Source organism: Aulostomus chinensis, chromosome 5 (assembly GCF_037954235.1).
Source record: "Aulostomus chinensis isolate RoL2024-O1b breed Wild chromosome 5, RoL_Achi_v1.0, whole genome shotgun sequence".
Lineage (NCBI taxonomy): Eukaryota > Metazoa > Chordata > Actinopteri > Syngnathiformes > Aulostomidae > Aulostomus > Aulostomus chinensis.
In genome coordinates, this window is record NC_141324.1 from 23,073,750 (window position 1) to 23,086,586 (window position 12,837).

A 12,837-nucleotide genomic window follows, 5' to 3' on the forward strand; every position below is an offset into this window, starting at 1 on the left:
AAACTCGATAATTTCAATCACAGGGTATTCTGGACTGGTATCTCAGGTTAGTATTGTTATTTAATATTTTTATTTTGCAGAAAACTACATTCTTTACTATTCATATTTCACTTTATTTCCATATGAGATTTATTGTAATATATTTCTACGCATACTGTTTACGTATTTTTTTTTATTTTTTTAATTTTTTTTATTTTTTTGGTTTGGGGATTGTGAAACTCGTTGCCCCATTCATCAGGGTAAAGTCCATTAAAGGCTTCACAATCAGCGTAATCTTGTATATCGTCAAACCAATCACGAATCTTTTCTGAAAGAAGATCTTTTCCCTGAGGGTAAAATATTGGCAACAATTGTCTCTATCAGCTGTAACTGATTTATAGATTTCATGTGGGGCAATACACTTCAGTAGCCGTGCCTCCTCGTATTAAAACACGTACTCAGGGGAAATACATCCAGACTCTGCTGGCGAACGCTTTTAACCGAGTGAAGAGGAACACCCGCATTTCGTTGTGTCGTCTGTGTCCTAATCTGCAAATACTGACGTTGTAAGTACAGAATGAGATTACCTCTGCAAATTGAAGAATGAACAGATGGGGTTTCCTTGAATTTGTTCTCGATTTTTTGGTCTTTTTAATATCAGTGTCTTTTTTTTGAAAATATTGTTTATTGGTTAAATACATACGGGACATTAAGAAACTCAGAAATTGGATGGTTATAAAATCTAATAGCAACCAGGCAGACTTGCTCTGGTGTGAGGAAGGGATATTTGTCATACACAGTCAGCACCTCAAGTTAAATTTTAATGAAGGAGCACATTTGTTCTACATTGTGTGTGTTTCCAGCAGGACTTCCCTCAGCTGCACTCACTGTTAATAAGCCACATATTACCATATGTCTTCTGTGTATATCTTTAACTAGAAATCTTAACTTTATGCTCATAAGTAAGCTTGCTGAAAAACTGTAAAACACAAAACACTGATCGACTCAGGTACAGGGCAGGTGAAGAGGAATTCAAGAGATGTCTGTCCTGTAGGAGATCGGCTTAAATGTGAGGAACATGAAGCAGTTGGAGTATCCCATCCTGGCCAGACGAGCCAGTCAGATCCAGGAGATACTGCAGAAGGTAAAGAAGAAGAAAAAAGATGCTGATATTAAGTTAGTCTTCGGCTATTTTGTGACATCTAGAAACTCTACTTTGAATTTAGGGTGTGAAAAAACCATACGAAGCCATAGTAGACGTGGCCTGGAGTGATCCACATAGGGCAGGGGTGAAACCTGTGTCTTTTGTCAGACAGGTAATTGAAGCCCTATCATCCTAAAAGTGCATCATCCTCCATGTGTAAGGATCTAATATGTGTCTCAATAACTGACAGGTTCTTGCAGCATGTTTTCATCCTCAGCTTATAAATAGCAATAAACTGCCTGTGGACGTCCAACAGAGAGCTCAGAAGCTGCTGGGAATGTGTGCTGGAGGGAGTGTAGGTACGTCTTCAGATGATGAAAAATACACTTTACCATCTAAAATGGCATTCGGATTGTTGTCATTCGCCAAGGTTATGATATCATTCTCTGACAGTTCCATCACGCCAATACAATCGAGGTGAATCGAATTTATAACTCTGGAACATATTTCCAAATATTAGAAATAACTTGTATTTTAAGAAAACATGTGAGGTAAACTGGCAAATTCTTTTAAATTACTTCTAGGTTTCCTCAAAGAGGTGTTGCTGTTTATCTGTCTTATTATCTAATGCGTCTGAATTATGTTACCACTGAAAACTAATTTTCATTTACATAAGGAAAGGGGAACAGGGGAAGGAGAGAAAGCTTGCTTGGCTTCATTTCATCAGAGATGAATGATGTTTGAGATGTTGAGATGTTTTTAAATGGAAGACTTTTTTTTTTTTTTTACTTGGAAAAAACATTTGTAAAAAAAATTGGGGTCATTTTATAATCAGGGTTGTCTAATAATTGGAATAATTCAGTGGTATAAATATAAAAGAACAGATAATAAAATCAATAATGTCCAAATACAAAACAATTCAAGTTAGTGTGGCTCATTTGGTTTGTGAATTCATCAGATTAGCTATATTTTTTCCTCCAGGTTCATACACTACTGAAGCTGGTATTCCAGAAATAGTCCAGAGTATCTCTGAATTCATCACCAAACGGGATGGAGGAGTTCCGTCTCATCCTGAGACCATCTACATCAGTTCAGGCTCACAATGGGCGCTGGGGGTAACTGGCATCAGTTTCAGAGTTTGCTCATGAATCTTCCTGTAAAATATTACCAGCTTCTGGTTAACACCTTTGACTGGTCCCACTAGAACATGCTCAGAATCTTAGTGAACAGTGAGGCGTCACCCAGAGCCGGGGTGTTGGCTCCGATGCCGTGCCACTCCACTAGCACTTTGTCCATAGCAGAGGTGGGCGGAGTTGTCATCCCCTACTACCTGGATGAAGAGCGAGGCTGGGAGCTGCAGGTGGAGGAGCTGCATCGAGCTTTGGAGTGGGCAAAGGGTTTCTGTAACCCTGTTGCGATGTATGTCATCAACCCAGGAAATCCCACAGGTAGTAAAATCTCTCCAGACTGAAGATAAGCAGATACTGAGGTGAAACGCAAGCGCCTTTTCAGTTACTATCACGTCATGTGGTCTATAGGTCACGTTCAAAGCAGACAGTCGATGCAAGAGGTGATCCGGTTTGTCTCAGAGAAGAAACTCTTCCTTCTTGCCGATGAGGTGGAAGTCTTAAATAATCATTTCCTTGGGCACAATGAGAAATGCATAAAACTCAAATCTAAACAGAAAAATCCATCCACAGGTCTACCAGGAGTGTGTTTATGCAGAAAAGAGTACTTTTTTGTCTTACAAGAGGGTTCTGGCTGAGATGGGGCCTCCTCTATCAGACACGCTGGAGATGGCGTGCTTCCACTCGGCATCCAAAGGCGTAATGGGAGAGTAAGTTTTCAGTCACATGGATGTGATATTCTTGACTTTGGAAAGTGGAACTGGCTGCAGCAACCATTTTTGAAATAAAAGCCAGCAGTCTTTCCAACAGTCAATTCACCATGCAAGGTGGAGACAGTGGCCACCATCAGCGAGTTTAAATGAGGCAAAACTGTAAAGCTCTTTGAGTGCCATCAAAAATACAGTGGAGTTAACAATGTTGGTCCTTCAGCACTGGAAGCCTCTGCCTCATTACTACCAGAGGAGAGATCCAGCAAATGATGCATAAAAGAAACTATTTTGACAAAAACACTATTTTTCAAAACTACATTGTGTAAAATATAAGGATTTGCCGCTTTTTTGTTTTTTTATGAGAGAAAGGGAAGAGTCTTCGGGTTTCGGACTGGCACATTGACAGGTGAAGCAACAGGAAAATGTCACAGCCTCTGAAGAGCATCTTCCCAAAATTCCACATCACTTTAAAAACAGTTAGACCTGATTGGACCACCATGTTCTTTCTGGATGTCTTCCCTCCAGGTGTGGTCTACGTGCTGGATACGTGGAACTGATCAATCTGGATCCTGTCGTCATGAAGTACATACGCACGCTGTTTTCAAAAGATACCTGTTCAGCTGTGACTGGTCAGTTCGCCCTGGACCTGATGGTGAAGCCTCCAGAACCAGGAGATCCCTCATACTCACTTTATCAAGAGGCGAGGGCAGATACAAACCAGCGAGCTGATCCTGCCGCCTTTCAGTAAGAAATCAGGATGTTCATTATAATGACAATCTCTCTCCTGCAGGAAACTCAAGACACGAGGCGCGCTTTGCTTCATAATGTGAACAGAGCTGTGGAAGTTTTCAACAGCCTGCCGGGTGTCAGCTGCCAACCCGTGCAGGGAGGAGCGTTCGCATTCCCAAGACTGCATCTCCCACCTAAAGCCATTGAGAAAGCCAAGGTCAAAATCTCTAATATCAAGTCTACGCTGCTTATAAGGATTATAAAAAAACAAAATAAAACCCTTGTGGAATATTAGTCATACATGCTTCTACTGATTCTAGGAGGAAGAAATTAAACCAGATACGTTCTACTGCCTCAGACTGCTGGAGGAGGCTGGGGTGCTGGTGAGTCCTGGATGTGAGTACGGACAAAAGGAGGACACCCATCACATCAGGTATTATTCCGTGACTCAGTGGAATGTTCAGAGTAACAACATAAGACGCTGCTGAATCTGTCCAAGGACATTAAATGTCGAGGGGGGGGGGGTCACTCCTTGAATTTTCAACTCCCCCCTTTTCTCTTTTACAGGTTGTGCATCATGACCCCCATGGAGACCATGGAAGAGCTACTGAGACGCCTGAGCAGCTTCCACTCACAGTTCATGAGGGATTATTCTTAAAAAGACTTCAAGTATTATGCTTCATCCTGCAATTCAACTCAGCATTCATTCAGTGCAGACAAGGAAGTACTCCAATCAATTTGATTTCTTTTATTTACGTCATTATTATTATCGACTTTTACTTCAATAATTACAATAGCACACTTGGTCGGCGGTAATGATGGCGGTGAGCCTTTTATGTCTAACATGAAATAACAATGAAGTTCTGTTTTGAGAGAGAAAGAGGAAATGTTTACTTAAGTCATTGTATGCAATCCAAATAAAAGGATTTTCCTTAAACAGTAACGGGTAACAGTCCGTTGTGGATTTCTGCCATAAGATCGATGCATGAAGTACTAATGAGAAGGTAGTCAAATACCTTACAGTAAACTAAAATACAAGCAAGGTACCACCATCCCACCCCTCCCCCTCCTCAGTCCACCTCGCTGTCACTGTTGCAGGTCTGAGCTGAGGGGTTGTAGGTTGTGTTGTTGAGCAACTCTACGAGTAAGGAGATGAGCCGGCCATCTTGGTCCGTGCTGGTGACTGCCTTGTTGGGGTTTTTGAGGTTGCGGTACAGCATCATATGGATGGACATGCGCAGCTCCCACAGCAGCTCCCAGGTCTTTTCTGGCATTGAGCAGCGCACCAGAGAATTTCCACAAAGCGATACTTCCACCATGTCTCCTGACACTGAGGCAGAAGACAAGAGTTGTTAATGGAGAGATCTGAGCCTGGAAACCTGAGAGTGTGATTTATTTTTAAGGTGATCGATAGGGGAGGGGGGGGGGAATCGCTACTAAGAGCATCATGTCGGAATGCGAGGGAAGGGCTCTGTGTTTTCTTTGAGTCGTACCCGTCTCCGTAATGTCGCACTCTGTGAGCAGCAGAAGGGCGAGAGGATGGACAACAGAAGAGTCTCTGATGAACACAACCTCGTTAGACTTGATTGCAGTGAAGAAGGTCATCCATCGACTAGGGAACACTTTCTTTCCTCTGCAAATCAAAAGTAAGACGTGAGTATACATAGATGGAAGGTCAACACCTGGCGTGGCGGCATGTTTAAGCATCTTCAACCTGTTAACTGTGGTTTGGTGAAGCAACACAGGTCCACTGAGTGTGCGTAAAGCCAGCTGGTTCGGACGAAAGCGGCCTGTTTTGGTCACGATTCCTTTCCTCACCTTGTAAAGGAGGAACAAAAGAGGGTCTCAGTCTAAACTTGTACCAACAATATACTGTGACTGCTACAATTACAGACCCCAGTACCAAGAGGCTACCGTGTACCTGAATGAGGTTGGGATAGAGTCCTGCTAGCAGAACAGCTTTGAGCAGCTCATCCTGGTCGCTGTGCTCGTTGTAGAGAGAGCTGTGATGATGGCACGCTTTAGCTTGAGAAACCAGCCCAGCGTCACACAGGTTCTCGCTGAACTGGGACATGAGACCTGCAGTATTGATGATAGTACGAGAAGAACAACTGTGATGACACCCGAGTAAGTGCAGGTCAGAAGAGGTGGTCGGCAAACTGCTAGGAAAACCGTTTAGGTTCACGTTTGTGTGTCGTTTGGGTTACGCCAAATCCGCAGCGGCTAATCAAATACGCACTCCATTCAGAACATAACTACTTTTAGGGTTGTTTGATTGTTGATTCATCCATACTTTGTTTAAATCACCATCACGATGTGGTTATTTCAGCATTATTTTGATCAGTTATTGCAAATAAATCACAGTGAAACCTAAGATGGGAGCAGCTGTTTTCAAGACGTGCCCCTGAAGGCTGTCAAACTCTCTGAGCTTCTGGGTAATGTGAGGCACTCAGACACAACACTGCTCCTGTTCTGATGGTACTTCAACCAGCACAGAGCAGCAATACTATCATTTCAATCACAGGTATTAATAGGGAAAAAAAAAAGTGCATCTTAAGAGTTGCATTTGACTTCTAGGAGTGGGAGAATGTAAAAAATGTCCGACAGATGGACAGGTTGGTGAAAGAAATGCCTTTAACTCCACCAGTGCCCTGATGTGCTTCAGACTAACCCTTGATGAATCGGAGTCCTGCCCTGGACAGCTTATATTTCTCCAGATAATTATCTCTGTCCGCTCGGTCAATATTACGCTGCAGTCGTCTCCAGCCCAACACGGCTCGACTGAACACCAGATAGTCACTGTAGCTGGTGTCATTCAGACTTTCTTTAGCCTGAAAAGAAAAGAACGAATAAATGTGATCGGTAACATTGAAGATGTATAAATTTCTTCCTTGGGGAAAACAAAACAAAAAACTTTAACTGGATCTCACCTGGCTGACAAGTGCTCTGTTCTGCAGGCTGTTGTGGAAGGGGTCTCTGGCCAAGGAGGCGACGATGGAGAGCATGGGTAGAACACATCTGAACATGGCACTCAGGACAAGCGCTTTCCCCAGCTGAGGGTCACATGAAATCGAGGCAACACGCTCTCCTAATGTCGTCAGCTTTTCATTCTTGTCTAGAACACCTGCCAAAGGTTCACCAAAAAAACCAACGACATTAACATAAACATGTTTAGAAAAGCATAAATCGGTGAAACGGCAGGCGAACCCCACAGCCAAGAACACTCACCGATAACTTGCAGCTTTTGAACAGCATCTTCCACAGCTTGCTTCTGCGGGGAGTCCAACACTTGGGACAAGAAATCTGCAGCCTCCACAGACACAAAAAATGGCAATGACTTAAGTATGGCAGAAAGACAAAATACAATAAAATACACAGAAGCTGTGTATGTCTTTCAGCACCTTGCAATTAGGACTGTGGATTTTGGTTTGAACCACTAAATTCTCCAGGGAGGTGCGCATGATCTCTGGAATGGGGAAAAGAGTCATGGCCTCCATTTCCGTCTTTGAAAACAGGTGGTAGGACTGTCCTGGCTGGCATCTACCAGCTCTCCCTTTTCTCTGAGTGACGTTGGATTGAGATATCCAAGTTGTGTCCAGAGAGGAAATCTGGGAAACCCAAACAAACAAGATGGATTATTCCTGGATTGTTTCTAATCTGGTATCATTGAGCCTAGAATAGGATTTGGGCACAAACGGTCTAACCTTGGTTGAAGGGTCGTAAAAGTGCTCCTTGTGAGTTCCTGTATCCACCACATGTACAATGTCGTCTATAGTGATGGAGGTCTCAGCAATGTTGGTGGTGAGGACAATTTTCCTCTGACCCACTTGGGGGTGCACAAACACTCTCTGTTGCTCTGTCACTGATAAACTGGAATGCACTAAAAAGAAAGGAAATATATTTAAGAGAGGGGTTTCCAAAATGACCCCCCCCCCGCTTGCCATTTGTTTTATTTGCCATCATTCGTTAACAGTTTTCAAAAGACAAAACCAGTCACAAATGAGTAGATCCTGTTTGCGGTGCACTCGAGTACCCGTGACCCTCTACAGCTGAGGCAGATGGCTGCCCACCTGTTTCTGGTTCTACTTGAATTTTTCTTCTTGCACGCGGGGAATTGTTTAAAAACACTGAAATTTCATTCAGAGCAGAGATGATAAGAGTCAAATATATCATGTCTGTATATTCAGCTTTGACTGATTAATCGGGCGTTTGGGTTTTTAAATGTTTTAACCTAGAAGACAACAGACAGATCTGCAGCTGCGCTCTTACACGGCAGGATCATCTGTGAGCCTGAGGAAAAGTGGGACGCCTGCTCCAGCTTCTCTTTAACTGCTTTAATGTCCTGCCATCCAGGGAGGAAACACAAGATGGCACCTAAAGGGAAAAAGATTCCAGAAATATGTTTTAGAGTGGGATCTTAAAAGACCTACAGGAAGCAATCGTAGGACAGATAGTGTCATAGTTACCAGGCTCTCCATGTTTGTCAATGTGCTCAATTACATCAGCAACCAAATCAAGATCAGGTGAAACTTCCCATCCTTTTTTCTTAAAGATGATAAGATGCAAATTCATGAGGCACAGCATTTAACTTACAAAGCCATTCAAAAAATTAAAAAGTTGATTGGGTCTCACCTTTGGTTCCTTGCTCTCTTCAGTAGGCAGGGAGCGTCCCATCTGTAGCAGCACATCCGTCAGGTATCGTTCTCGAACCGGGTGCATGAATCCAGGCACTTTCACAATAGGAGCGCCTCCAAAGTACTCAGCAAGTCTGATGTTGTCCCCCGTGGCGCTCATCAGCACCACTCGTAGGTTGGGGTTCTTGGTCAGGCTGGTTCGCAGCAGGGCCAGCAGCAGGTCGGTGTTTATATCCCTCTCATGGACCTCGTCCACGACCACGTGGCTAATTCCCTCCAGGGTGGGGTTGGACTGCAGCTTCCTCAGCAGGACGCCCACGGTGAGGAAGAGCATGGCTCCACCGCTGTGGTCTGGTGGTCTGCTCTCGAGTCTCACCTGCGCACGGACAAAATGAATGACAATAAAGACAAACATATCAAGTTGTTCAAAAAACAAAGACACAAATTAACTATACTGGCGAACCACTGAGCGGGCCACCAACCTGGAGGAAACGTGGACGTAACACTCATTAAAATTGGTTTACAATAAAAAAAAATGAGTACATTGTAACTATAAATATTTTAGCCTGTTTTCAAATAATTACTACAACTTGTAATTACATTATCTGCAGATTATTAAGATAACATAGGATAGCAAAGGCGTGCTGGAGGGATGAGGTGAATTAGCAAGCCATTCTGGAAGTCAGCATGGCCATGGGTTCCTCTGACAAAATTCCGATGGGATATTTAACACTGGATTTGAGATTATTGCAGAAAATAAGGTGATTGAAAAGGAATGAGCTCCAGAAGATCTTTTTTTTTTTTTTTTTACCATCAATGCTGAATAAGAGAGACCTTCTAACAGAGACACCTTCTAACAGCTGTAGCTGATTAAGCCAGTAAAAAAATACTGAACATAAAAAATCATAACTACCTGATATCCAACAGAGTGTTTCAGATCTGATCCCAACTCCTGAGCGACACGATGAGCCACCGACACGGCGCTGATGCGGCGAGGCTGGGTCACCAGGATGTTACACTCTGCTCCCTCGCCACCTCTCACCCGCTCCTCCAGCAGGAAACGAGGGATCCGTGTTGTTTTGCCGCACCCCGTTTCACCAGCGATCACCACCACCTTGGAAGACTGCACTGCCGAAACCAAGCGCTGTCGATGAGCGTCCACCGGAAGCTCCACAATCAGCCCAGGGTTTGCGCTCTCCCAACACTGCCGTAGATGGGTGTTGAGATGCCCGATGTCTTCTTTAGACATCGGCCTGTATGGCCTGCCTGTGATGGCGTCCATCAACAGCTCCTCATCTTCCTGGTTTACAGGCTCCCCTGCCTCCTCTTTTTCCTTCTCGAACATTTGCATTTCTGCTTCCACTGGGAACTGTTAAAGATCAGTGTCAAGATGAAGTGTTAGTATTTGCATGGTTCAGAATAGTTCTGGACCAATAACGAAAAAAAAGACTTAAAAAGTACAGATGCACAAAAAAACCAAAACAACAACACACAATCATACTCAAACTGACCTCTGAGAGGTATTCTATCATCTCATTCTCCAGGTACTTTGGAACCTCCAGTTGGACGGGCTGTCTGTCCTTCTCAATGGCCTCCCTAACCATCCCAGTGTTGTACTTAGCATGAGTCAGCGGTTTGTTGTTCTCATCCAGCAGCCCCAGCTCCTGCATCGGTAGACATCACATGTATTTTTGCAGTTAAAACAGAATGACAGAAGATTTCAAAGTCAGTCTTACCTTATATTTCATGCAGGCCAGAGCTGCAGCTTTCCTCTCCGCCTGCAATCTGCTGTGCGATGTAGCAGTGAATGTCATCTTCTCCGGCCACATTACAGTCAGCTCACACCTCTTTAGGCTCCCTTTATGAACTATATTATACACTAACAGCTCCTGTGAAACAGCATTACAGGGACAAAATGACATTTATATACATGCCATGCTTAGGTTTGAAAGTGAAAGGGATGAGCGCTTCCAACCTTGGAAGACTTAGATGTTGTTGCCGCATGGAACACTCTGCTTAAGAGATCTTTAGGGAGAGGAAATAGAGAAAGAGCTTCAGAAGCATTTGACTCGTCTTCTTTTGAAGGCCTCCATCGTTGTTGTTCCTTCCTAGATAATAGGATATTCTCTGTCTTGGAATCATGAAGAGGGGACCACTCCCGCATTGTCTTCCTGTGAGAACTGATAGTTTTCTCTTCGGGGTTTGGACCAATCACACCCATTTCCTGTACACCAAAAAGTAAGACTGATGGTTTGGACAAAACGGACATATGTGTTTACTCAATTACAAGCTTACCTTCAACCTCTGACAAGCAGCAGCTGCAGCAATTTTTTCAGCATCAACCTTCTTGGAGGCATAACCTTCCTCCACTATCCTGCAGGGCCAGAGAACCGTGACACGGGCTTTCTACGGGAACACAGCGACGTAAATCAGCTATAAAAGAGCCATCAGAGACATGGACAGTCTAAATGATCATTGTTGTCCTGACCTTGACACCCGCTTCCTCCGTGCAGCGGTACTGGATAAGGTGGGAACAGTCATCAGCTCTCACCGAGCGAGAGATGGTGTCCCTCAAGAGACGTTTAGGGGTCGGAAACTCGTCCAGGAGGTTCGAACTAACGTTATCTACAAATTGAACAATGATCATATGTATATTAACGTCAATAATAAAGACTCTTAAATACAAGCTTGAATGGTGCGTGAACAACACCAACATGTCCTTGAGTAACAGCCGGCGCTAGCTAGCTCGCTGGCTAGGGGATACCAATGTTTTCACTTACTTCGCTTCGTTTCTGATTTATGTGACATATTATCCTGGAAGGGTACTTCTGCTGCTCCGAACCAGCGCACTCCTCCACCCCCGTTGAGCGATGTTTTACTTGCTGTGCCAACAGATTTTAGAAAACCGCACAGTGCTCCCCGGCGCACGAGCGCTAAGCCGGGCAGCGCCATGTTTGATGCTGCAATTTCTTCTACGGTGGCGGCACGTGCACAGTTACACAATTAGTTTTCGCAGCGACACCGTTCGGCAGGTTCGAGCCAAGCAACAAGCTAAGACTTTCCTAAAAGCCAAATCTAAGGAGATGACATTTTCTCACTCTCTTGCGAGAACAATGCAATAGAATTAAATTTTACACAAAAAATGAAAGATAAACAATTTAAATCTAATGTACTAAAAGATTATGTCCAGTGAGAAGAGTCCATGCTTCTGTCGCTGCTCTTCTGAGAACACAAGAGGCATGACAGCCCCTCAGATTCAGAAGTCACACTGATCACCTGGTCACTTGCTAATTTACACAGATGCCCCAACACATCACACTTTGTGACTGTTTCTTGAAATGTATTTCTTTAAATTGAATAGTTATTACACCTTGTGGGATGGCTATGGGACAGATGCATCGTAGTTTAGGGCTCTTCATCCACTCCATTCTGCCCAGTGTGATAATCCAGGTACAAACATTCACTTGGTCTTCAGCATCTTGAGAATTGTCGATCCATAGCAATCATATGAGTTGTTCAGGTCACATGAGTCCAGCTCTGGAAGACTATTAAGCTGCCTGGGAGGAATCTCAGCTCTGTATTGTGTGTGTGGTTGATAAGATGTGTTTTAGACCACTTCCACTTCCATTGTTTGCTGATGGTCACTCACCAGCATGGAAAAAGCCACTTTCATCCTCAGGGGTGGCGCAAGATACTTAAACATCCTTGGAAACCCATATGTCTATTGATGTCTACTTCTCATGTCAATACTCATTGAATGAGGGCTCACTCTGAATGATTTAGCGAGTTATGATCGTCATGCCGACCGAATCTATCTATTATCTTACTGTCTGAACTAATCTGTCAAAGTGTCCTCCTCCCTCTTTTTTTGTTTTGCATGTATTTTTTGGTGTTCCTTCTATTTTTGCATCAAATGCTTATTTGTTTTTGTAAATTAAAAATTACACATGGAAAAGGAAGAGATGACCAAACACTCGCACACACTAAATACCAGGAAAACTGCACAAGCACGAGAGGGTTTTGGGCAGCTGCATGGGGGTAAATATGGAATATGGAAGTGAGAAGTTTGAGCAGTTATGAACCGGGTCTTTATTTCTCCCCAGTAGCTGTCAGCACTGGCACAGAGGGCAAGTCAGCAAGGGTGTTAAATGCATGAGAAAAATGTGATGCCTGTTCAGTTTTGTGAAGTGAATTCACATATACAGTAGAGCGACTGCCAGAATGTGACAATCATGTAGTTCTACAAGGTACTTAACAAGTATTAAAATGCTACATAAATAAATAACCCATTCAGTCACACTTTCCAAACTTAATCTTTTCACTATTAAACTGTTTAAGTTCTTTTCATCTCCATCAACAACTTTCTCTGCCTGTTTCTCTGCAGCCCATCCGTTCAGTTTTTCCCTCCGGCAAACGGATACCATGCCACCTCTGTGTGCCCACGGTGACCTAACTCTGATGATGATGTCATGCAGTGAGATGCCATCACCAGCGAGTCATGTCCGACAAGCAAG

General features: G+C 43.6%; 2 protein-coding genes across 3 annotated transcripts; one reads left to right on the top strand and one right to left on the bottom strand.

The window, feature by feature from the left end:
• Nucleotides 1-206: 206 nt before the first annotated feature.
• LOC147261771 (alanine aminotransferase 2) lies at nucleotides 207-4,608 on the top strand. 2 transcript variants are annotated; one of them, XM_086203977.1, is made up of 12 exons: nucleotides 207-545; nucleotides 989-1,123; nucleotides 1,206-1,295; nucleotides 1,374-1,482; nucleotides 2,105-2,238; nucleotides 2,328-2,571; nucleotides 2,662-2,741; nucleotides 2,824-2,960; nucleotides 3,486-3,660; nucleotides 3,751-3,906; nucleotides 4,010-4,122; nucleotides 4,257-4,608. In XM_086203977.1, exons 2-12 carry the CDS (start codon nucleotides 1,058-1,060, stop codon nucleotides 4,345-4,347), a joined length of 1,395 nt encoding a protein of 464 aa, XP_086060103.1. In that variant the 5' UTR covers nucleotides 207-545; nucleotides 989-1,057; the 3' UTR covers nucleotides 4,348-4,608. The 2 variants fall into 2 exon arrangements, with proteins under 2 accessions (XP_086060103.1, XP_086060102.1); XM_086203976.1 differs by having other exon boundaries at nucleotides 1,034-1,123; nucleotides 4,257-4,607.
• dhx30 (DEAH (Asp-Glu-Ala-His) box helicase 30) lies at nucleotides 4,429-11,291 on the bottom strand. Its single transcript, XM_086203975.1, has 19 exons — nucleotides 11,104-11,291; nucleotides 10,812-10,948; nucleotides 10,619-10,729; nucleotides 10,299-10,547; nucleotides 10,060-10,212; nucleotides 9,835-9,987; nucleotides 9,237-9,692; nucleotides 8,322-8,699; nucleotides 8,156-8,234; nucleotides 7,959-8,063; nucleotides 7,394-7,569; nucleotides 7,091-7,297; nucleotides 6,918-6,999; nucleotides 6,620-6,813; nucleotides 6,361-6,520; nucleotides 5,611-5,768; nucleotides 5,404-5,507; nucleotides 5,183-5,322; nucleotides 4,429-5,019 (listed from the first exon to the last, which is right to left on the bottom strand). The coding sequence occupies exons 1-19, from the start codon at nucleotides 11,273-11,275 to the stop codon at nucleotides 4,760-4,762; spliced, it is 3,474 nt and encodes a 1,157-aa protein (XP_086060101.1). The 5' UTR covers nucleotides 11,276-11,291; the 3' UTR covers nucleotides 4,429-4,759.
• Between the last annotated feature and the right edge of the window lie 1,546 nt (nucleotides 11,292-12,837).